The 26,209-nt window shown below is 38.9% G+C and overlaps 1 protein-coding gene across 6 annotated transcripts in view; it reads left to right on the top strand.

Annotated features, from left to right (window-relative positions):
- Window positions 1-26,209, top strand: part of CNTN4 (contactin 4) — a 962,626-nt gene that overhangs the window by 912,534 nt on the left and 23,883 nt on the right. For 4 of the 6 annotated variants that reach the window (XM_082847221.1, XM_082847220.1, XM_082847219.1 and 1 more), the window contains 2 exons: window positions 20,166-20,341; window positions 25,076-25,196. In XM_082847221.1, coding sequence (XP_082703347.1) covers window positions 20,166-20,341; window positions 25,076-25,196 — 297 coding nt within the window. The remainder of the gene's footprint in view (window positions 1-20,165; window positions 20,342-25,075; window positions 25,197-26,209) is intronic. The other 2 variants (XM_082847222.1, XM_082847218.1) reach the window with 1 other exon arrangement.

Below are 26,209 nucleotides of genomic sequence, written 5' to 3'. Positions count from 1 at the left end.
AGTATGTAAATTATTTTTGGCCAGCTCTCTGTAGTCAAAGAGCATGGAAAGGGAAAGCCCTGTGAAATCAAGACTTATGTAATTTATCTGATTTATTCAAGTCCCACTTGCCACTGTTCTTAGATTATCTGTATAGCCATGATGATTTAGACCGAGCTTGTGAAAGAAACAGGGATTGAGTGTGTGACACTCAGCCACTAACGTGATGAGGATTCTAAATCTGTGTTTAGCATCGTGTAAGTCCATCTCTGGATTGGAATCCAGATCTCTTAATGACTAGTTGATTCTACTGACTTCTGTCGAAGAGTGGAATTCCCTCGAAAGTTTGGTACCGCACCTCCCCACATGTATCACTTGTACAGAGTCATGCAGTATGCCTCAGGGTGACCCTGTGTGGTGAGCAGTCTTACGGTGTCTTTGGGAATTTGTGCTGATGCTTAGTCCTTGCGTGATTTCTGGCCTCTGGAAAATTATGAAATAGAGGACAAGAGGAGAAAACAAAGATTTTAAAAGATTCTGTATTTAAAAGCTAAAGGTGGCACTCACCTAGGCTTTGCTCAGACCTTTCGTGTCCCCCGATAAAGTATATTTTTGGCCATGGCCCATAAATTACTCAAATAATCCTTTAAGATAGCTGTAGAAATCAGCATATCAAACTATCAGTGAGCTAGTTTAGTTATTCACCGCTTATTAATCTTCTCAGCTCAGGGTCATATTGTCCTGTCTTCAGCATTTTTCACAGTGTCTGATGATGTCCAGAGAGTTAGTTAATGGAGGTCCTGGAATGTGAATACAACAAGCACGATAATCTCTTGACTTGATGTCATTCCGGGGAACGTCTTCAGCCTTGATGCGTGGCCCTGGCAAGTGTACAAGACAGCACCTGTGCTATTTATCTGGGTGTTTGTACACTGTTCTGGCAAAGAAATGTCTATGTACAATGATAATTTCCTTATGATACTTCCACTAGCAGCAAATTGTTTTGCGCATCCGTTATCACTTTTAGTAGCTGTCAATTTGCTTTCTCTTTTGCTTCCGTGTAAAGTTGAGGCAGATTTTTGTCATAACTTAGAGACCCACTGTATTGCTTTGGAGATTTATGGGGACATTTTTCTCTCACTAAATTTTGCTCTCCCCCACCCCAATCTCTACATGTTAGAGGAAGCTGATATTCTCTGAAGGTTCTTGCAGTTACAATGCATGGAACCCAGGCACAAATAATCAGTGATGAAGATGGTGATGATGATGAGAGATAGCTTGTATCACACACTTAACATGTTTTAGTCCTATTACACATAGCCACAGGACTACTGAAGGTAGGAAACAAATTAACTGACTTACCGTCAAGTGACCTACCCGCAATCAGTCACCTAGTAAGCGGGAGAGATATTTCTGACTCCACAGCTCAGTTTCTTAACCGCTTCTTGTCTGTACATGCAGCTGTCTACCTAGAATCTGCACCCTCTTTTCTTGTCTGGAGTCTACACAGCAGTTTCATTTTGGATATGCATGGTACAGGTATTTATCTTTACACCTGAAAGAGGTTCTTCAGATTTCTATCTTCAATAAAAGTGTCAGTTGAGGTCAGGTAGGGTGTTGTTGGCCATGATAAGGATTTCAGCATTTACTCAGAATGAAATATGGAGGCATCTTTGTTTTTGCTAGAGTCTTACTAATAGCTAACATTATGTGGCAAGCTCAGTTTCCAAATCTTTATATTAATTTACTCACTTAATTCTCAAAGTAGCAGATATATGTTCTTATTCCCATTAAATCTGAGGACACTGAAGCTCTGAGAAAAGAAATAATTTTCCTAGGATCAACACAGTCAGTAAGTGATTGAATTAGAATTAAAACTCAGGAAGTCTGGCTCCACTCTTCACATTTTGAATCTGTAAACAAAATTGTCCATCATTCGAGGAGTCCAATTTTCCAATATATAATATGTGGCAATGATTTTTTTTAACTTGGAAATACTTTATATCCATATATTTTTCCTCCTCTTGAGCTGAGCCTTCATTTATGGAGCTGGTTTCCATAAATAACTAGGACATTACTACCTTTCAGAGCATTTGAAATAAAGCATAATGATTCCTTTCTGGCTTTTCCGGAGCTGATTCTTGCCATTCTTCTCTTGAATCCTTTTCTCACCTCATCACACTGGGCTCCGTTGGATTTCCTTTCTTTCCTCCTCCTTCTTATGACTTCACTCCTGCAACCACCTCTAGTTCCAACACATCATGTCACACTCTATCAGAATAAAGAGAGAATGAGGCAAAGCTCATTTATACCTAAACGTTGGCAGCCACCCAAACGCCTCTTTCAAAATGAATTAAAGTGAGCGGTAAGCTGCAGTCATATTGGAATGGAAATCAGTAACATGTAGGGCTTTCCAGTCAACCAGCCCTGGGGTTGAATACCTGTTTTCTCCCTCTAATTAGGTCTGTGTCCTTGGGAAATATATTTAGCCTCTTTAGGGAAGCCTCAAATTCATTGTATATTAAATGGTGATAATAATGATACCTATTGTAGAGTAGTGAGGTTTAACTGCTGGTGATTCATTTAACTGCTACAGATATTTATCGGGCACCTATTTTGACATTAACTATGCTACATACAAGGTATCTATGCTGAACGAGAAAGGTATGTTCCCTGCCCTCACAATGCTTAAATTTTAGTGAGGTCATAAATGCAGGTGTTTAGCACAGATCCTGGCACATGGTGAATATAATGTTTGTCATTATGTAAATATATTCCGTAATGTATGTAAGCTGCAATGATGATGATGATGATGGTGTTCAAGGATGGTGCTGTGGCCAGCATGGATCATCACCGTTCCACCAAGAACCTGAAATGATAATTCCAGCCAACAAGAACTAGGCACCATAATAAATCTACTTGTTTTCTTTTTTTTCCCCCTCAGATAAATTATTTACCAGGTAACCGCAAAGCAAAAGGGGGAAGGTTGCATTAACACATTACTTATCACCTTGATAAATACACTACAGTCTTAACTTATGGTTAGAGTACTACAGGTAAACATTTTAACAATTTCTGTTAAATCACCCACATTAAATCTTCCGTTGACAGATTTCCAAAAGTCTTTCCAAAAATCATAAATGAATGTAGCCTCTTCCAGCATCGAGAAGGATGGTCATCTTCATCGTTAGAAAACAACAGTGTTATCTTTTTTATCACCCAGTACTATAGATGCTGCATTTTCTCTATTTATGTTTTTTTAATATTTATTTATTTATTATTTTTTTATTTTATTTTGGCTGTGTCGGGTCTTAGTTGCGACACGTGGGATCTTTCATCGCCGTGTGCAGGCTTTTCGTTGCGACGTGCGGGTTTTCTCTTCTCTAGTTGTGGAGCGGGCTCCGGAGCACATGGGCTCTGTAGTTTGTGGCACACGGGCTCTCTAGCTGAGGCATACGAGCTCAGTAGTTGTGGCGCATGGGCTTAGTTGCCCCACGGCATGTGAGAACCTAGTTCCGCTGACCAGGGATCGAACCCGCATCCCCTGCATTGGAAGGCGGATTCTTTACCACTGGACCACCAGGAGAGTTCCTCCCTATTCATGTTTTACTTCCTTTTCTAACGAGTAGTTTAACGATTCTTGTGGAATTTGACATCTTTCTCTTCAGTTTCACGATTACTCTTCCTCCCGGGTAATTTTCCAGTGACATCCTTTCCTTTTGGGATGTGCATTTATGCAGCGCTCTGACGTGAGGGGCCAGGATATTGTCGTTGCATGAAGTGTCTTTGGTGTCTTTGGATTTAGCTGCTAGCTTGAAGCATCTGGCAATCGAACATAAACGCCTATACTTGAGCATTCATGCTTGAACCAGAAATTACTTTGTCATCTTCACTGGCTTTTATTAAGCAGCCAGCAGCTGTCTTGGAACTATGACTTACAACAGTGAGCTCTTTCCCTTAGAATGTCACCCTCTTTTTATCCTCAATGTAGGTCTCTCCTTTTCCTTTATTTCCCAAGCAAATCTTCGGCATCAATAGTAATGGTAATAATAGTATCTCACACTCAGGTAGAACTTTATTGTTTATGAAGCATGTGAAAGTCCATTAACCCAGTTTCAATTTCATAGTCATGCTGGGATGCCAAATACCATCACTTCGAAATTACAGATGAGAAAACTACAGCTCAGGTGTCGAATGACTTCTTGATGGTTATATACCTAATCACTGATGTATGGCCAAACCTGGAAACGAGATTTTTAAGGCACTAAATAAAGTGTTTTTTACATTTTATCATGCTGACATTTTTAGCCAAACCTATGTCAACATCAAAGAATCACTCAAAGAAGGTATTTTACTCCATGAGAAATAACTCCCAGGTGCCATTTCCGAGGCAAGCTCTGGGATTGGGCGTATTTGCAGTGAAATGAGCATCCAGCTTGATTCTGGTCACCCAGCATTCTTTGGGAGCTTCCAGACTGGGAAGAAATGACAGGGCATTCTGTTGGCTGCTGTCTTGCACAAGGTAACATTGCAGAAATGGTCCTCTCTGGAGTTAAGCAAAGTAGTGTATCCTGGTATAGTGGCCAAATGCAAGACGATCTCTGTGAGCTTGTTTGCTTTTCTACCTAATACAGAAATAACTCCCAGTGGAGTCTAAGTTAAGGTTCAAGAGAGCTGTGGAAATGGGTGAGAAGCTGTTTTGTAAACTGTAGAATGATCTCCAAACGTAAAGGGCCATGTGCTTTATATCTCTTGCTCGCTTGGATGAATGAATGAATTGATTTTTCTTACTTACCTCACTGTGAGTTTTGGTCTATTTGATACTACAGCAATTTGCAAAACTCTGTTCACTCTTTTGCACCACAGCCCAGAGAGACACCCTCGGGACTTGGCACGAGTCATACAAATAATGTGTTTGTATTTGTTATAACCTGTGCTGGGGTCTTGCCGTACTATCTTCCCTACCAGAAAGGAGCTGTTAGATTCTAATGGATAGTATAGGAAATGAGTACATTTCCTGTAAAGTCTAAAAGGATTTGAAGAATGGACATTTGAACGGATGCACACACACATATACTTTTAGGGGGTTTGTTTGTTGGTTTTAATTCAAGTAATTAACATGTTTCTGGAATGAGGAAGTAGTTCATTTTTTTTTTCAGTTAACCAAGACCTAGCCAGAAAACAATTTCTCTTTTTGCCCTTAATAAATCCCTTTCTAAAATATCTCACCAATTTTTAATGCTGATCATGACTCAGTATATTTAGATGATATTAACACTGCAGTGCTTCATGTAATCATCACAGCAAAGCCCAGTTGTCATTGTAGAGGACAGTCAATGAAGATGTAGAAAATGTGGGACTTTGGGTCAAACTAGAACTCTGACTTAAATTCCAAGCACACTTTAGGTGCAAGTAGCAAGACGCAACTTTCAGGAAGGAAGACATTTTCCTCTACACTTTTAGGTTCTTCCATCTGGTCTAGGAATTATATTGACATGAGACAGATTAACAGGAGGAAAATCAGACAAAAGTTTAACCACAGGTATACATGGGAGAGACCCAGGAAAATTGAATAACTCCCCCAAATGGCCAAAACCCTCACTTTAAATACCATCTTCAGGTAAGAACAAAAGAGGACGTTGGGGGTACTGGTTTGGTACTCAAAAAGAAGGAAGGCAATGGACCTGGAAATGGGAAAGCAAATGTTGGGTACACAGATGTTTGCTGGGCCAGGCAGAGACACTGGGACACAGAGCGGCTCTGATCTCTAGGCCCTGCCGAGTTTCCCCTGCCACACCTAGCCTGTATTCGTGGCAGATGTTTCTGGTGATGGCCCTGTTCTGGAAACAGGTGCTCTATCTACATTCTTTAGGCAGCTAAGGTGGAGGTAAAAAGAAAGATTTTCTGGGACTTCCCTGGTGGTCCATTGGTTAAGACTCCACACTTCCTGTGCAGGGGGCGTAGGTTTGATCCCTGGTCAGGGAACTAAGATCCCACATGCCGTACAGTGCAGCCAAAAAAAAAAAAAAAAAAACAAAGACTTTGTGAGTCTTCTGTTTCTTAAAAAGAATTAACCTAAATTAATCTTCATGCCAAAGAGACACAGTTCAGGGTAGCAGATTTTGCTCCCCTCCAGAACTTATCTGTAAATGACTAAATTTACAAAGCTGCATCTTTCCCAACAAAGGTTTTCTCTGTTGATAGCCTAAAAACCAAAGGATGGAATGTTTGTTGCTCCACAAAAGACTGCTATTTCACTTTCCAAAAATTCTTTTGCCTCTGCGTGCCTTCCTCTTGGTGTTTGTGTCCTTGATTCAGCACGGAGTCTCTTTGGTGTTTGTGGAGAAGGCGACTCTGCCGCTCTCTACCTCTGTCTCTCTTGCTGTTTCTCTGTATTTTCATCTTTTCTCCATCTCCCTGCATTCCCACTCGCCCTCATCTCCACTATCCTTTATAGATATTAGATGTAAGTTTTAAATTATTTGATGTACCTTTAGAGTTTCATGTTCCCTGTACCTAGTTGGAAAGACATGAAAAGTTGTAAACATCTCTCTGAAAATAAACTAAATTAAGTTGCTTTCTACTTCGCTGACCCTCAACTGATTTTTTTTTTCCCTCTTTGGGTCAGCAACTCTCAATAGAAAGAAAAGTTTTCCCTGTCTCTGGTGTGGAAGATTGAACTAAATGTGCAGTGACCCTCAAAATCTACCCCAGAAATGAGTTCTTCCCACCAGGAGTGTGTTTCCCAGCTAGTTGCCTGTTTCTCCTCCAGTGAAGAGCAGTAACAAAATCTTCATTGAGGACTGTCCTCATTTTCCCTCTTCTTCCTTTAAATTTCATGGAATGTGTATACAGATCACACTCTGAAGCAGGTAGTGCAACAGGGAGAGGAACCTGTTAGCTCAACTCAGGGTGTCTTACCTGCCGTACACACAGGAGATCTCAGCAGTTGAAGGGACCTGGGAGCTATTAATAGTTGTCCATCCTGAAGGGTTTCAGGACAAAGTTCACTTAGAATTATGGACAAGCCTCCAGACAAGCTAGTCAGTAGTGGCCCAGGTGCTAGGGTGGGTGGCTTGTTTGATTCTGTTGTGCAGAAAGCTTTATACATCAATCCTTCCTGCACCACATAGAGGGAGGGGCCTAGTCATGTCCACAAAGATAGTCATACCTTCTTTTTTAAGCTTCATATACTCCTCGGTGACCTTCTCTTACATCGGTAGGCAAACGAAGAAATACCACTTTAGAGTACGAGAATTATTGCCTCTTTTCCAAGTTGCAGAGTTCTTAAGTGGAGGAATTTGAAAACACATAGAAAATTGCTGACAGGAGCCAGATAAACAGAAAGACGCAATGCTTTTTCCTTCTGCTGTGGTTTTGGCACCACCTACTGACCAGATCCTAATTCTTCCCCGTGTAGCAAACTGCAAGAATGGGGCACTAGTTGTTATTTTGCATATAATGACAGTGGAATGCATTGTCTGTGGAAGTTGTTGCCCTTGCCTCCTGATGTACGTTTCACTTCTTTTGTAGTTTAGGTAAATATTCTCTTACCTCGTACCGGTAGATACAGCCAGATGCCCATCAAGTACAATTATATATTCTTTAATCAGCAAAGACCTCATTACACCATTCTTATGCATGGCATGCGATGGTATTTACTTTTTTTCACTGACACTAATGGGATTTCTTTGTAACTTTTTACCCAGTGACTCATAAGGGAGAGTTACTCATGTGTAGTAGCTACAAAACAACAGGCCTATAATCTCTCCATCTCAAAAAGAGAACTAATTATTATATAATGAAAATGTTTCTCCATGGTTAAAAGATACCTGTAACTATCATTTATCATTCTTTTTCATCTTCAATCACAGTCCCAAAAATGTCATAGAGTAATTAATGTTAATTATATCTTGACTCGAAGATGCAATTTATTTAATTTGTCAATGAGAATAGTCTTTTCTAATAGTCTGTTTAGATCATTCCTTTTAAATCTTAAAGAAAGCGTCACAAAGAAAATATGAGAGGGCAAATTTAGCATATCCTACTCTACCTCTGTGACGGCTTCTAGTTTGCTTGCGGAATATTCTTATTCATAGTGGACACTTACACACATGCAGACAGTTCTTTCCATTTAGAAAGACATCCCAACTGAGAATCTTGCTTCTAAAACATGGCACAAATCCAAACCCAGGAGGGTGGCTTGCCCTGGTGGCAGGGAAAAAAAGAGCAAACAAGATGACCATGAATGATTTTAAGATAAATGATATTTTGGTTATTTAAAACAAAACAAGACAAAACAGAAAGTCATTATTAATCATTGTCGCTGACTTGGAAGCCTGAAAGGCAACCGGGTGGCATGAGAGCAGTCTGCATAATTAAGTAGGTGCTTTACGCTACACATTTTGACCAGGCAAATCTAATAAGTTTGATTATCATTTGACTGCTTGTTTCCCAAGTACCTATACCTGGCCACCCTCAGTTGACTCGTGCGTAGCAGCTTCCATTTGTGGCAGTCAGGCTTATTAAACAGCTCTGCTTTGTGTTTTTTCCCTAGTCCTTGAAAATAGATCCGTAAGCATTCTGCTCAGGGGTGATTTGTAAATTGCTTTACAGAAGGCTCCAGTTTCTGCTCAGTCCGACTGGGGTCAGAATTTGCCTTATGTTTTCTTCCAGTGTTGTTTGTCAAGGTGCACAAGTTGTTCAAAGAACCAGGTCACAGTACTACGTGGCAGTGCTTCTTGGCATGGATTGCATAAAAACCGTGACTCTGTTGAAGTGCCCTATGCCATTGCTATGGTTTTTCCACCACCGAAAATGGGAAGGTTTCCTTGTCTTCAGCCAAGATAAAATCATTGGTTTCATTTCAACTGGGCCCTTCACTTTTTCACTCAACAAAATCAGATTTAAATTGTGTTAACAAAAAGAGAGGTAAGATGAACAAAGAGAGTTGGCCTCCATTTGTCTTAAAGTGTTCTAAACTCTCATTTCACAGGCCTAGCTGCTCAGTACAAAACAAATCTAAGTGAAAAGTAAATGTCTTAAAGAAATCAAGTGTCTAAGAGATTTCCAAAAGAGTAGTAGTTATAACCAAAATGGAGACTTGGAAACAAATACCAAATACATAGATGCCTGATATTATCTAGATGATTTTACACTGAATATATTTTATTTCATCAGGGTATTTTGGCAGGTAAAGCTGCCTAAGCCTTAAGTCAGGGCCTGGATCTTGGCTCCCTGCCAGGAAACAGCGGGGCGGGGTAGGGGAGAGGGAATTCTCAGATTTAAGAACTTTTAAAGGGAATTTATTGATGGCCAGAGTGAGCAACAAGGCCACTTAAGGAAACAAGAGCCAGGCCTGTACAATATAAGGTGGGATGCCCTATATTTTGCTCCCCCATGGGGTGTAAACAGAAAACCCTTCCCGTAACCTGTTCAGGGCTTTACAACCACACATAGGGAGGAATGTTCATGAGGAGGGAGAAACCCCCTTATAAGATGAACTTCCAAACCAAAATTAGGACAGTGAGGGGGGACTTCCCTGGTGGCGCAGTGGTTAAGAATGCGCCTGCCAATGCAGGGGACACGGGTTCGAGCCCTGGTCCGGGAAGATCCCACATGCCGCGGAGCAAGTAAGCCCGTGCACCACAACTACTGAGCCCGCGCGCCTAGAGCCCGTGGTCTGCAACAAGGGAAGCCACCACAATGAGAAACCCGTGCACCGCAACCAAGAGCAGTCCATGCTTGCCACAGCCAGAGGAAAAAAAAAAAAAAAGACAGTGAGGAAGTCTGCCCCCATAAGGGATAGTTGGCAAATACAACAAAGAGAAGAATTCACACTCTCAAAAGTGGCAATAATGGAGCACTCTCAAAAGGACTTTTAACTAAGTAGCGTAGATTTCTCAAGGATGACCTTACCTACCCCATCCTTCCCTGCTTCCTACCTGACTCCCTGACAGAATGGATTTCTAAGAAGTAAGTCAGAGAAAAAGAACAAACCGGAAGCTATGCTGTTGTTTTGTTTTGATAGCTGCTCTCAAATGTAGAGCCAAAGGACCTAGCAGAGAAGAATAATTAGAATATTAATCAATTTTATTCTATTTAATAATGAATTATTCTCTACAAGCTTAATTAATATTAAGGAATGCCTTGTTTTTGGCCTTAAATCTCTGTTGTGTATTTATTATTTATTTTTTTTATTGGAGTAAAATGGCTTTACAGTGTTGTGTTAGTTTCAGCTGTACAATGAAGTGAATCAGCTATATGTATACCTATATCCCCTCCTTCTTGGACCTCCCTCCCACTCCCCCCATCCCACCCATCTAGGTGGTCACAGAGCACTGAGCTGAGCTCCATGTGCTATACAACAGGTTCGCACTAGCTGTCTGTTTTACACATAGTAGTGTATTTATGTCAAACCTAATCTCCCAGTGTGTCCCACCCTCCCCTCCCCACACTGTGTCCACATGTCTGTTCTCTTCATCTACGTCTCTATTCCTGCCCTACAAATAGGTTCATCTGTACCATTTTTGTAGATTCCACATATATGCATTAATACAGGGTATTTGTTTTTCTCTTTCTGGCTTACTTCACTCTGTATGACATACTCCAGGTTCATCCACATCTCTACACATGACCCAATTTCATTCCTTTTTATGGCTGAGTAATATTCCATTGTAAATACATACCACATCTTCTTTATCCATTCATCTATCGTTGGACAATTTAAGTTTAAATTTTATTCTATTTAATAATGAATTATTCTCCAAAAGCTTAATTAATTTTAAGTAATGCCTTAGGTATTTTATAAATGTATTGACTTAAATTTTCACCCAGGTGTGAAATGCGGAACTCAGAGTGTTTCAATTTTAGTAAAGTGATACATTCTCTATATTCATTCTGCAGTGGAATTGCGGAGTCCTAATCCCTGGACCGCCAGGGAAGTCCCAGGAAAGCTCTTTTTTAAAGTAGAATGTCATCTAGTATATGTAGAAGAAATGATGGAGATTTGCCATTTTGCAACATCGGAGAGGTGGTTGCTTCAGGCAGGAGTCTTCAGTGGATCCTAAGGCTGGGAGGTGGAGGTTCGATGAGCATCAAAATATTGGTGTAATTTTGGAATACCTCCCCACAAAATGCTAGTCATTTGCAAGGGGGAAAATGCTAAATACAAAGTAGAGAAGCCAGGCAGACGCCAGCATGACCCGTGATTAGAGTTATCATGGTCATTGGTCAGTGTTGAGATGAGTTCACATCACATCACACAGCTCCTGATTTGACGCACTTTGAAGGTACCACACAGCGTTTCAGTGTTGTTCCTGCTGAGAATACAGACCTAAATCAGGTCATGAGGAAACATCCAATGAATCCAGGTTGAGAGTCATCCTACAAGATGTAAGGTCTGTTCTCTTTAAAGCTGTCAAGGATTTGAAAGATAGGGAAAGACTGAAGAAATGTTCTAACTTGAAGGAGTCTAAAGAAGCATGACAATTAATTGCAACATTTATTCCTGGGTAAGGTCCTGGACCAAAAGATAAAGAGACATTACTGAGAAAGTTAGCAAATTTTGAATGGGACCTGAATTGCATAGTGATGATGTGCCAGGGTTGATTTCCTTATTCGGAGGATTTTGTGCTGGTTATTAAGAAAGTGTTCTTGTTTGGTGAAATACACACTGGAATGTTTAAGGGTAGCATGTCTACCCATTAGATAGCATGTCTGTAGTTGCTCTCAAAAGGTTCAGAAAAAGACTAATGATAATAAGTAAATATAAATTATAGATAATACCATATATATATTACATATCTTTATTATATATAAGAAAGAACAGGAAATAAGCAAATGCAATAAAATATTAACAGTGGAGGGGTCTGTGCGAAGGTGAGTTCTTTGTACTTTTCTGGCTACTTTTCTATAAGTTTGAAATTATTTCGAAATAAATTATTTTTTAAATAAATTACTTTTCAAATGAATTATTTTCTAAAAGCAAGAAAAAATTCTAAATGTGGCCTTGGAGGCAAAAATCAGCAATGAGCACAGACAAAGGGTCAGACTTTGCACAGTGATTGAGCCCTTAGATAGCTACTTTTTTCTGTTCAGTAGCCAATTTAAGTCAGGATAAATAATAGGAAATACAGCACAACAGCTTCCCAATGTACAGCCTGTCAAGGTTCAAGTCCCTACTTTGGTTAGTCACCAACACTACCATTCACGGGTCATCACCCAATTAATCTTTAACCTACTCTCATGAGTAGGGACAGAGCTAGGCACGGGGGATTTATAAAAGTGTAAGATGTGGTCCCCGACCCCCAGGAATGTGATTACAAGGGAGAAACGGGATATATGTCAGTGATATTCCACAACAGTGCTCAAGCTTAATGTTGAAGAAATAGAACAGACAGTTAACGCTGACAAGCTTTACACAAGGAAAGGATCACCCGTGAGGGGAGTGGTCAGGAAAGCATTGGGAAAGCGGTTTGGATTCATACACTCTCAGGAGAAATGACAGGCTTCATCTACCCTGGCTGGCTTTCAGTGTCTCCTGACACACCCTCTCTGATGGAGCCCACCCCCACTTGAATACTTCTAGAAATAGTGATGCATGTTCTCCTGAGGCAGCCCATTTTCCTGTTGATAGGATCAGATTATTTGGAAAGTTCTCTTTTATGTAGAGCCAAACTGTGCCTCTTTGTAGGTACTGTTGCTTTCTACTTTGGGACAACACAAAGTAAGCTCAATTCATCTTCTGCCTATAAACCCTTCACATATTTGCAGACCAGTCTCATGTCTCCTCTCATTTCTCTTACTCCTGTCAAACATTTTCATTTTTTTTAACTGTTACAGATTTATTAGCTCCTTCACTAACCTAGGTGGACTAATCTGTCAGTGAATCCAAAGGATGTTCCTAGTAAGCTGTGGTCTCATTAATGAAGAATATAATGGGATTTTTACCTCTCTAAGATGGAATACCACATGCTATTAAATGCAGCCTAAGATTGCATTAGCTTTCTTTGGCAGCAGCATGGGCCATGTTGAGACTGGAATGCTCAAGTGTTTTCCATGTGAACTGCCAACCCAGTTTTTCCCCCAGCCTGCACCTATGTAGTTGATTTTATAAGTGTAGCTTTTTGCTTTACCCCTACTAGATCTCATCCTAAAATAAAGAATTGGTCCAGCTTGAAATCACTGAGAATTTTGAGTCTCATCTCATGGGTAGGGCATCCCTTTTTTATGTGTGTTTTATGCAAAATCGATGAAAAATAGTACATCCAGCACTGGTTTTGTTTTTATTAAAAAAAAAATACGACCAACCAGAGAGCTTAAATTCATCCCTAGAGATTCTCCCTCCAGGTTGATTGTGATCATTAATCAACTGTCTTTGTTGTGGCCTTTAACGACTATTAAAAATAGTTCTCTATCCAATCCCCCGTGGTGTCATTTGAGGTGAGTTGACTGTCAGCTCTTTCACTAACTCTTGGTTTTGAAGGATCCCATTTTTTCAAGTTTCCCTACAAAATTTAATGTAAAAAAGAAGATACAACCTGACTGTGAGGCATCATCAAAACGATTACAGTTATGAAATTCACTAACAAAAGGAGATGTATACCTCCCATGAATGAAGATGACTAAAACACACACTTTAAACACTTTCCTTGATAGGCACCAAGTGAATAGCTTGGCACTGTGAGGGAAAGGTAAAGAAATTATAAATTGAAACGGAAGGGTTGATGTAATAAAAGGCAAGCAACATCAAAATGGAATTCTTATCCCATAAACTACAGGCACTTGTTGTTACAGATAACAAAAGCCTGAAATCAGAAAGCTTTTCTTCCAACAGTGAAAGGCAGAATATAATATGACTTGAGTAATATGTTACAACTTATACATCTAATTGTTTTTTTTTTTTTCCTGCTCCTCAGAATTGATCAATGTTAACATCTTGGAATATGTGCAGCCAGATTTCTTTTAAGAAAAATAATTGTTTTTATAAAAGTATACATGTTGTCCTTAAGCAATTTGAGCAAAGCAGAAAACACAAAAATGAAAATTAAACATTAAATTTTAGCTAAAATTAATAGGAAAAGAAAGTACAGTGAACATAAAGTGTTTCTTCAATATGAGAGATAATTTTCTTTAAAAAAAAAACCTCTAAATTTAAGAGATTACAAAAAATATTAAGATGTTAGAGTCCACATTTTTATTACATGCTTTAAATGTATGTGAGTTTTTTTTTACATTTTTTAATTGAAGTATAGTTGATTTACAATGTTGTACCAGTCTCTGCTGTACAGCAAAGTGACTCAGTTATACACATATATACATTTTTTAATATTCTTTTCCATTATGGTTTATCCCAGGAGATTAGTTATAGTGTCCTGTGCTATACAGTAGGACCTTGTTGTTTATCCATTCTAAATGTAATAGTTTGCATCTACCACCCCCAAACTCCCACTCCATCCCTCTCCCTCCCCACTGCCCCTTTGCAACCACAAGTCTGTTCTCTATGTCCGTGATTCTGTTTCTGTTTTGTAGATAGGTTCATTTGTGCCATATTTTAGATTCCACATATAAGTGATATCATGTGGTATTTGTCTTTCTCTTTCTGACTGACTTCATGTAGTATGATATATACACCACACCTTCTTTATCCACTCATGTCGATGGAGTGGAAATCGTGCTGCTATGAATATAGGGGTGCATGTATCCTTCTGAATTATAGTTTTGTCCGTGTATATGCCCAGGAGTAAGATTGTTGGATCATATGGTATTTCTAGTTTCCCGAGGAACCTGCATACTGCTCTCCATAGTGGCTGCATCAATATACATTCCCACCAACAGTGTAGGAGGGTTCCCTTTTCTCCACACCCTCTCCAGCATTTCTTATTTGTAGATTTTTTAATGATGGCCATTCTGACTGGTGTGAGGTGATACCTTATTGTAGTTTTGATTTGCATTTCTCTAATAATTAGTGACGCTGAGCATCTTTTCATGTGCCTCTGGCCATCTGTGTGTCTTCTTTGGAGAAATGTCTGTTAAGGTCTTATGCCCATTTTTCAATCAGGTTGTTTGTTTTTCTGTTGTTGAGTTGTATGAGCTATTTGTATATTTTGGAGATTAAGCCCTTGTTGGTCACATCACTTGCAAATATTTTCTCCCATTCTGTAGGTTTTTTCATTTTTGTGTTTGTTTTTTGTTTTTTGCTTTGTTTTGTTTTTGTTTTGTTTTTTATGGTTTCCTTTGCTGTGCAAAAGCTTATAAGTTTGACTAGGTCCCATTTGTTTATTTTTGTTTCTATTGCCTTGGGAGACTGACCTAAGAAAACATTGGTACAATTTATGTCAGAGAATGTTTTGCCTATGCTCTCTTCTAGGAGTTTTATGGTGTCATGTCTTATGTTTAAGTCTTTAAGCCATTTTGAGTTTATTTTTGTGCATGGTGTGAGGGTGTGTTCTAACTTCATTGATGTACATGCAGTTGTTCAACTCTTCCAGCACCACTTGTGGAAGAGACTGTCTTTATCCCATTTTATAGTCTTGCCTCCTTTGTCAAAGATTAATTGACCATAGGTGTGTGGGTTTATTTCTGGGCTCTCTATTCTGTTCCATTGATCTATATGTCTGTTTTTATACCAATACCACACTGTTTTGATTACTGTAGCTTTGTAGTATTGTCTGAAGTCTGAGAGAGTTATGCCTCCTGCTTTATTTTTTTCCTCAGGATTGCTTTGGCAATTCTGGGTCTTTTATGGTTCCATATAAATTTTTGGATTACTTGTTCTAGTTCTGTGCAGAATGTCATGGGTAATTTGATACGGATCACATTAAATCTGTAGATTGCTTTGGGTAGTATTGCCATTTTAACAAAATTAATTCTTCCAATCCAAAAGCATGGGATATCTTTCCATTTCTTTGAATCCTCTTTAATTTCCTTCATTAATCTTTTATAGTTCTCAGCATATAAGTCTTTCACCTCCTTGGTCAGGTTTATTCTTAGGCATTTTTTGGATGTGATTTTAAAAGGTATTGTTTTTTACATTCCCTTTCTGATATTTCATTGTTAATGTAAGAAATTATGCATCTAGTTGTTGACCTAATCATTAACAGAGTGCTTAATAATTAAATCTCCCTTCCATGGTTGTTTTGACCTTTAGAACAAAGCATAGTTTACTTTCTGACCTCTTGATATTATAGAAAACACTATAAAGCATAAAAGAATTTTTTTTACTCTAGGAAGGTTAAGTGCTTGGTAAATATATATATATATATATTTATATTTATATTTTGAGCATCAATCCTCTGGAGTTCTAAATTTATCATTCTCTGTGGGATGAACCAACCACAAGCTAGAAAGTTTAGGAGTGTTGTTGGTCCTATTTATTGTTGCTATTTAATTACATCCAAACCCAGACATCAATTCACGTCTTGAGTTCTAATTGCTTTTGAGAGTTCTGTGCACAGAACAATAGCTGGAGTGACTCTTCAGAACAGAAGTTGTAAATATAGGTTCTTCCTGATCTTAATGAATTAAAACCAAAGGAGGGGAGACAGTTTTGTTTTGAAGAAGCCATCTGTTTATTTGTGTACAGTGTTTGTATTCAAATTTCAAGAAATTCATCAAGTATAAAGCATCAGAATTCATAACACAGAAAACAGGAGTACTGAACAAGCATACAATTTGAGAAAACCAAGTAGCTAATGAGGTTTTGAACCTCTTTAGTTTAATCTTCTCTAGTGCCAAGGAGAACTCTCTGGTGTGTACAGTGCTTGTCTTCCTTTGCATTGATTCTTGGTACTTCAGGGCTCAAAATGTGAATTGGTGACAAGTGCTAAGGTAATGAATTAGCAGCTGTCAGCACAGCAACTGTGCCAGCATAATCCTTGATTTAGAGCACTTCTCTGGTCCTTGGTTAACAGGCAACTGAGTTCACCAGTAATAAAATCTGTCCCAGATAGCTACACGTGCGTAAACGGATGAACATTTATTTAGGAAACAAATGTCAATTAAAAATGTCAGCCAGAATTGTATATGACTCTAGGCTTTAGGGTAGGTGCCAACTGCAAGACATTTTTAAGGACCTGAACCTGGACATTTGACTCTGCACTCATCAGTGTGATGTGTAAGCTTATAGCTAGAGCCAGCATTTTAGGCATAAAATCATCACTTCTTTTTACCTGTCTAAGGCAGTAACTTGATTACTCTTGCAGTGAAGCCCTCTGAAACCATCTTCACCCCATGGCCTTCTTTGACTTTCTTCTGCATTTACATATCCTCAGCTGACTACACATAATCAAGAGTGCAAATTGCTATATTATGCCCTTAGCCTTGTTGCATGGATGATTTGTGAATGGATATCATGTTTTCAGTTAAATGAAGGGAGTCAGCTTAGCACAATAGATAATTCCTCAACCACCCTTAGGTATCAGTTTCCCTCATCTGTTAAATAGCCGATAATACTACGTATTTGTTGAGAATAAATGAAACAATCCTTGTCAAGCGTGTAACATGGTATCTAGAATGTGAGGAGCTCGATTAGTTTTTACAAATAAGTTTTTTCTATCTTTCTTGGTACTAGGGCACTGTTATCCTTATAACACCTAATGAGTGCTTGGTAGATAGATCAACAAATGAATGAAGGTACATTAAAATGAAAATCTAAATTGTGAAATCAGTGGACAGCTATTTAAAATAGAATGAGGTGACATCTTGCCAAATACAAACCACAGACATATATCATTTTGTCCAGGAATTATATGTTCCAATCTTCATTTTATAGGTGAAAATTTAAATTAAAAAATGATAAATGACATGTTAAGTCAAATGGAGCTATTCCTAGATTTCTGCTTAGCATTATACTAAGGTGATTTGCTCTCAACTCCTTCGCTCATTTAAAAAAATCTCAGTCTGTATCTTTTCCTGTGGGTCAGTTAACCAATGGAGTATATTTTGATTATGTGACTTGCAAAAAGCCTCAGGTTTTGAAACAAACACTTTTGTCTCCCATTACCTCTTAGCTAGGAGTACCTGTTTTTCACTTCTCATTTCATGGACATCATTCGTTCAGCAGTGACTAAAAGCACACCAATCCACGCATCATGAGCTTTACCTACTTTCAGAAAACAGCAAAAGTATGTCCCTCCACTAGATTATAATCTATTTATGGACACAGACGTTCCTTTTTTAACAACCTGAGATGTTTGCTTTCCACAGTTGGATAAAAGGGTAGAAAAACTGTTTTAAATACTCTCTTTAAAGAGGAAATTTTAGTGGGTGGGTTGTTGGAAAAAAAGACCAATCAAAAGTCTCCTATGAGACTCCATTACAAAATTCTCAGCTGAGATTTTAATCTAAGAGCTACATTCAGTAAATGTTTATGTGCCACACAGCATGTGAGACACAATCCTGTGAATGTTGAAGGGGATTAACCATTGTTTTTATATTGTTTTTGTTTGCTTTTGATTTGTCTTCTTTATTATGGTTTGTTTGGTTGGTTTTGTTTGACTTGGTTTAGTACAGAGAAATTTCTGGAATATGGCTGAATTCATCATTTTATTCCTTAGGCACTTATATGACCTTTTTATTTAACTCAAATTGCTTTTCACCATTTTATTCTCTGACACCATTTATGAAAGCCAATTTCAGTGAGAAATAAGAGACTACCTATGTGTGAATGTAGTTTTAGAGTTTATAAACTATCTTGGCTAAGCAAGTCCTTTCTGTTCCCAATTAAAACTGTAATGTAAAGGGTGAATTTAAAAATGAATTAGTAGTCCTTATTTTAAAGAAGTAATATGTGGGGCTTCCCTGGTGGCGCAGTGGTTGAGAGTCCGCTTGCCGATGCAGGGGACGCGGGTTCGTGCCCCGGTCCGGGAAGATCCCACATGCCGCGGAGCGGCTGGGCCCGTGAGCCACGGCCGCTGAGCCTGCACGTCCGGAGCCTGTTGCTCCACAGCGGGAGAGGCCACAACGGTGAGAGGCCCGCGTGCCGCAAAAAAAAAAAAAAAAAAAAAGTAATATATGAGTAAAGTCAGACAGAGAAAGACAAATATTATTATATCATTGATATGTGGAATCTAAAAAAATGGTACAAATGAACTTATTTACAAAGCAGAAAGACTCACAGACATAAAAACAATCTTATGGTTACCGAAGGGGAAGGCGGGAGCAACGTTAGGAGTTTGGGAGGAACTGATACACACTACTGTGTATATAAAATAAACAAGGACCTACTGTATAGCACAGGGAACTATATTCCATATCTTGTAATAACGTATAGTGGAAAAGAATCTGGAAAAGAATGTATATATATGTATAGCTGAATCACTTTGCTGTACAGCAGAAACTAACACAACATTGTAAATCAACTATTGTTCAATAAAAAAAGTTATATATACATATAATTTTGTCAGTGATGTTCATTACAGCATTATTTATAATTATAATAAAATTTGCTAAAATGTTTACTAGTTTCAAAGTGATTGAAACTATTAACAGCATATTATGCAGATTATAAAAATATGTGGATAAAGGTATAAGCCTATATTAAGTAGAGAAAAAAGGAAAATCACATGTGTAGCATGTTTACAATAATGCAAAACAAGACAACTGAAAAATTATGAATCCAAAAGACAGGAGGAAATTATACTAAAATGAAAATAGGGGTTTTATCTGGACAGTCAGAAACTAAGTAGGATTTTGTTTTGTTTTGGTCTCTCCTTTCAAATTCCCTGAATTTTCTAAATTCCCTATACTAAATATGTATCACTTTTATAATAGAAAAAAACCCCAACAAAGTTCAAATTAACAAGGATTTTCCTGTTTGCACTCAGCTGTAGTATTGCTTTCTAGTGAAACTGGGGAGATCTAAAAACCTTTTTGAAGAGATAATTTCAGAGCAGTCTGCCAGCAGTAGGCCCTTCCATAAGTGTCTTAAGAGAGCTAACCCCAGTGCTCCCCAGCTGAGTTCTGCTGCTCTGTGAAGGTTCACATAATAAGTGTTTTCATCTTTTCATATTAAAAATGACCTCCTGGCCCGACTCTGAGCTTCCCAGATGACTAAGGTTTGCCGGGCACAGACTAAGACAAAATAAAGCAAAACTCCTTAGTATTTCATCCTGCACTTGGATTCTACGTTTTATTTCCACACCAGCTCACAGGCTTTGTTGTTTTGCTTTGTTTTCACTCTCCAGATCCAACAAGGGTAATGGTACCCCCTTCCAGTATGGATGTCACTGTTGGAGAAAGTATCGTTCTGCCATGCCAGGTAACCCACGATCACTCGCTAAACATCGTGTTTACTTGGTCATTTAATGGACACCTGATAGACTTTGACAAAGACGGGGACCACTTTGAAAGAGTCGGAGGGGTAAGTATTAATATCAAACTATCCCCAGGAAATGCAGTCAGCAACTAAAGGTCTCAAAACTGACTCAGATGAGTCATTTAGACTAACTTTTGTTCAAACACCTTATTTCCAAAAACTCTTGATTAATATCTGCTCCTTTTTGAGTGATGATTGCAGCCCTGCTCATTGAGCCACCTATAGGCCATGCCTTTTCTTAATCCTCATAATCCTTAACCCTATAGATTAGTTATTCATTACTGTGTATGAATGAGAAAACTGAGGCTAATGGGAGCTATGTGGCTTACCTGGCCCTCACTGCTATTAAGTTGCAGAAATCAGCTTCAAACTTCAAATCCCAAGTTCTCTGCCCCATACTGTACCATATGCCATTGAACCTGATGAAGAAAATAGCTTAAGGACAGTTTACTGAGATGCTTTTAGGCTGCTGTTTAAACACCCTTTGGCTCTTGTAGAAGACTTATCATTGTGAGGTTAGGGCTCTCTTTCTTGAATCTGAAAGTCTGATCAGATTATTTAATATCTCCAGATAATTTGAATTCTAATCGTTGAATTTTCAAAATGTCTTACTTTCCATAAAATACACATAGCATCATTGAACTCTTACACCAAGAAGAGGTTAACTCTGGAAACAGTTTGAATCTATCACAATCATTCTCAAAAATAATTTTTCTGCCCTTGGGACTTCCCTGAAGGTCCAGTGGTTAAGACTTTACCATCTAATGCAGGGGGTGCGGGTTCAATCCCTGGTCGGGAAGCTAAGATCCCACATGCTTCACGGCCAAAAAAACCAAAACATAAAAAAAAACAGAAGCAATATTGTAACAAATTCGATAAAGACTTAAAAATGGTCCACATCAAAAAAATCTTAAAAAAAAAAATTGTTCTGCCCTAACATAGCCCTACTCTCCTATTAGCAATGAAGATTCGGGGGATGGGGGGATAAATTGGGAGATTGGGATTGACATATACACACTACTATGCATAAAGTAGATAACTGATAAGGACCTATTGAATAGCACAGGGAACTCTACTCAATACTCAATATGGGAAGAGAATCTGAAAAAGAGTGGATATATGTATGTATAACTGATTCACTTTGCTGTACACCTGAAACTAACACAACATTGTAAATCAACTGTAGTCCAATAAAAATTAAAAAAAAAAAAACAGGTTCATTCTGGCTGCTATTATCATGGAGGAGTCCAATCAAAGACAGCAGAATATAAGCATGAGCCTGTGTTGAAAAGCCCTCCCATCCCTCATGCTCCCACAGGAATCGGATTTACTCACCTCATCTTACCCCCATCCGTTATGTTGGGAATAAATGGGCTAAGGCTTACAGATTATCTGTATGATATGTGGAGGGCCTATGTTCCTCTCAAAGATACTGCTATTCCTCTATTTACGTTCTCGCTGCCTTTGTCAAACAGTACCCCTCCACTGAATTACAGAACACCAAAAATGATTTGAGTAACTATTTTCTCAACTCTCCCAAGGATCGTATACAACTGGTACCATTTTAGATGCATGAGACAGAAGTTAATTCATTACATCAGTGGATGACTCGAGTCATTAATAATTCTCTCTTGGAGTCCTGGTTGAGGAAGGCTGGATGAAATTGCCATTATTAACCATTCTGAACCACTTTGATACGGTTCAGCCTAATAACTTTGCCCAAGTGAGAGTGATATTAACTACTTCACAAAGGCATTGAGGATGTTAAATACCTTCAGGTCTAGAAAACTATATAGCCCAATGCCTACCACAAAAGAAGTATGTGAGAAACATTAACGGTTGTATTCATTGAAGGAGGGTAACATCAATTCTAATAACATGAGCATATATACTGAGAAAACCTTCATAGATTAAGCAGAATATTTGTTTTCAGACTAAAATAAATGTCTTGGGCATAAGAGATAATAAAAAATAAAAATATTATCTCTCAGAATGGCACGGGCACCAACCAATCAGAACAGATGCTTGGGCAATCAAAATAGATGTCCTGCCAATCAGACAGATATGCACTTCATGCTGGACGGGCTGCACGTCAGCCAGGGCTGAGGCACAGATGGAGATACCCGTGATGGAGTCAAGCACTAGTGACCGCCTTTTGTCGAGACCTCTGTCCATGGAATCACTCTCATTAGCCTTTTGTATGGGAAGTGTTTGTCTCTTTTGTGATACCAGTACTAGCACCAATCAACCATTGCTAAGAAGTAACTGCAAAATGTGGGACAGCGCTACAAATTGTGAGAGCTAAGTGTATTAGCCACCAGGATCATAAGTGTCTATAGGGTTAGCGCTGGATAACAGAAGAGGTAAGGAAGCAATTCTGAAGTCAAGCCCATTTCTCAGTTTCTGCTTCCTGTGTCAGTGTGGTACAGATGATGCTTGGGAGAGCCGACCTATTGCAGTGTTCGGAAGAGTTATTATTTCATTGTCCTCTGAGCGGCTCTGAGTGTTCGGTCAGGAACAGAGCAGACAACAGTGCTGCTTTGTTCTCTTTGGTAGGAACATAAATGTAGATCTCAGTAAACAGTTTGGTCTGTATGACTTTGAAGGGAAAGAGAAAGTTACTGGGGTCTGCTTCTGTGAGACTCATACCTCAATCCCGAGTTTATTTTTCTTGTTGTTTCACTTTTACGTTAAAAACACAAATGTGGTCAAAATCTGCAAATAAGGAGAGCACACTCCAAACCACACAGTCATCAAATTCTGTTAATGGATTGCTGTGCTCTGAAATCTGCTGGCTACAACTGGTTTCTTTGACCTTCAAGCCCTTGTTGAATAAAACAAATTATTGAGATAGTGTATCCATTTCCTTTAAACCACTGTGACTTCCCACTTTCCTTGCACATACCCCCGTGTGAGGCATATTTTTTGTTTAAGCCTCTGTTCAAAGTCCTAGCACATGAAATGTCTTAGGTAAAGTAGTATTAATAATCATGATGATGATGATAACTTATATTTGCAAAGTGCCTAATCATTTATCAAGCATTTTCCTATATATCAGCTCTTTAATCCTCACAGAATCTCTGTGAAATATGGTAGCAATTACCCTATTTTACTAGCAATTATAAGACTTGATTAGTAAATAGTAGAATCTGGATGAGAACCCAAGTGTTATAAATGAAATATAGATTTCAGGTTTAAAAAAGAAATTCACAGATCTCCTTGAATTAGATTTAATGTCTTTGACATAATTGTTTCACAAGGAAAACTGATCGTAGCCGTCCGTAATACTAGTTTAAATTTACCCTGTGCTTCACAGTTTTCCGGATTTCACATACACATACAATCTCATTTGATTCTCACAAGCTAGCACGATAGGCAATGCATCCTTCTTTCACAGGTCAATAAACTAAGGCCCAGAGACATTAAGAGACTCACAGGAAGTCACACAGCAGGGATCCGCCCCAGACAACTAAGTCCCAAAACTTAAGCTCTCTCTTGACGATATGCTTTTGCCTTTCTCCTAATCCTGTTTACAACTCTTGGCGGTTCTGTGTCTTTCATTGCCGTGGGTAAATATGTAATATGCTGTACTGAAACCAAGGAGGAAAACTAAGTACACATTTAGAATGAGAATAAGATCTTTCCAGCTGATAGGACAGCAGTCTGGTAACGAGTAGGGGACTGGAGCCTGAAACTCTGTGGGCTCACATTCTGGTTGTGCCACTGATCAGCTAAGTGACTCTAGGAAAGACGAATAACCTCTTTGTGCTTGAGCTTCTTCATCTGTAAAGTAGGGATAATAAAAGTACCTACCTCACAGGACATGTCAGTATTTGGTGTAATATATGCCTGCCAGATATTAAGTACCATTAAGTATTATCCAATATTATTGTCATTTAGAAGCATAACAAGAGGGCCAAAATAACCTATGTTATCTTGTCATCCATCAAGGTTTAGAAATAAAAATAGCTTCCTGACTCTGAACCCTTGGGTGTTCGCTTGCTCAAGCAGTTGTTCTCCAAGTGTTTGATGAACAGAGCTCTGAAACCGAACTCCAAGGTGTAGCAGTGTTCTTCAGTTAAAATGCCAGCCTTGTGATGGCCTGTGGAGGCATCTCCTCACATTTATTAAAAGTCCCGTGCTGGTGAATGATGTGGAAATATTTCTAGGGCACATAGACATCCGTACCGGGATGTAATTAGTCCTATTCATCTGCTGATCAAACATACATTTGGCATTGGAAAACAAATTAGCACTGTTCCACAGTAGGTGATGCAAGATGTCCTTGGAGAGTCTGGTCCTCATAATTCATTAATTCAAACCTGGGAGCAGTCAGAACGATGCCTATAAGACAGGGTTGTGCAGTAAAATATAGATGCTTCCAAATGTGGGCTTGCCTCCCCTTTCCAAATCAAGAGTTCCCAAGTACTGCAGTGCCAGCGAAGGCTGTAGGCTGAGGGCATATCTGAAGAAACCCACAGGACTAGGTCAGCAGCTGCTTTATTACATAAGTTTAAGTGCTTCCAGCGTGGATGGCAAACTGCTCCAGAGACACAGAGAAGCCAGGCACCTGAGGTCTTGTCCTAGGTGTGTTCTGAAGATGTTGCTGTTGTTATCTCTCAGGCAGGCTCACATATTTTTAATAGGCCATGGCTTGCATCACTAATGTTTTCATCAGCCAGTGTAAAATAAATCCATTAGTCACAGTGTCCTTCATGTGATAATGATATTTAGAGCTCATTAAAAAGTAATTGTGGCCACTTTCCCCTACTTTATCAGCAGGATTCAGCTGGTGATTTGATGATCCGGAACATCCAGCTGAAGCATGCTGGGAAATACGTCTGCATGGTCCAGACAAGTGTAGACAGGCTGTCTGCCGCTGCTGACCTGATTGTGAGAGGTATGGGAATTTTGGGTTTTGTTCTTAAAATATATTTGTGATATCTGCTCCAGCACAGAGTTCTAAAAACCTCAATGGTTTAGAATTACAGGGGAAAAGACGATAGAAGGTAAACATTGTAAACAGTGGTTAAGAGTCTACAGAAGTTTTGTGTGCCTCTATTTCTCGTAGGGGATCAGAAAGTGCAGAGCAAATTCAGTTACTCTGTACTGAAAATAACCCCTATAAATGCTCCCAGTACTCTGATTTATAGTGTTGGAGTTCAACACCAGAATAACTAGAACAGAATAACTTTAGATTAGGAAAAGCAAATAGCTTAAAGAAGGATGAAACTGTGCCTTTTGCTGTTTCGTCTGGGCTCAACCAAATTACAGTAAGTCCCCTACATACGAACCTTCAAGTTGCAGACTTTCAAAGATGCAAACTTGGGTTCCATCAACGTCAGGCGTGAGTGAAATTGCAGCTTGCCCTCCATCTTCTGTTGACAATCTTTCAACTCTACCATCTCCCACTTCCTCTCCTTCCTGCAGTCAGTAACTCTTCTTGCGTGTTGACTTGATGCCAGCCCCTGTATGCCAGCTGTTATACTGTACTACTGTACTTTTCAAGGTACTGTACTGTAAGATTAAAAATGTTTTCTTTATTTTTTATGTTTGTTTTTTATGTATTATTTGTGTGAAAAGTATTGTAAACCTATTACAGTACAGTACTATATAGCTGACTGTGTTAGTTGGGTACCTAGGCTAACTTTGTTGGACTTAGGAACAAACTGGACTTACGAACTCGCTCTCAGAATGGAACTCATTCGCATGTAGGGGACTTACTGTAGTGAGTTAGGTCACTGATGTAACAGTGGCTTAAGTAAAATCATCACCAGTTTTTCCCATTTTTTTCCCCCTAAAGTTAATAGTTCTGTCCAGTTTCTAAAATATGGCTTTAGAAGGAAAGAGTTCCTGCCTGGGATATAGTCAATAAGCAGGAAGTTGATGTCAAAACTGACATTGGTGAGATTC

The sequence above is a fragment of the Leucopleurus acutus genome, assembly GCF_964270905.1.
Source record: "Leucopleurus acutus genome assembly, chromosome: 10".
Classification (NCBI taxonomy): Eukaryota; Metazoa; Chordata; class Mammalia; order Artiodactyla; family Delphinidae; genus Leucopleurus; species Leucopleurus acutus.
Note: the sequence above shows the minus strand (reverse complement) of the source record. Positions and strands in the feature narration are given on the sequence as shown.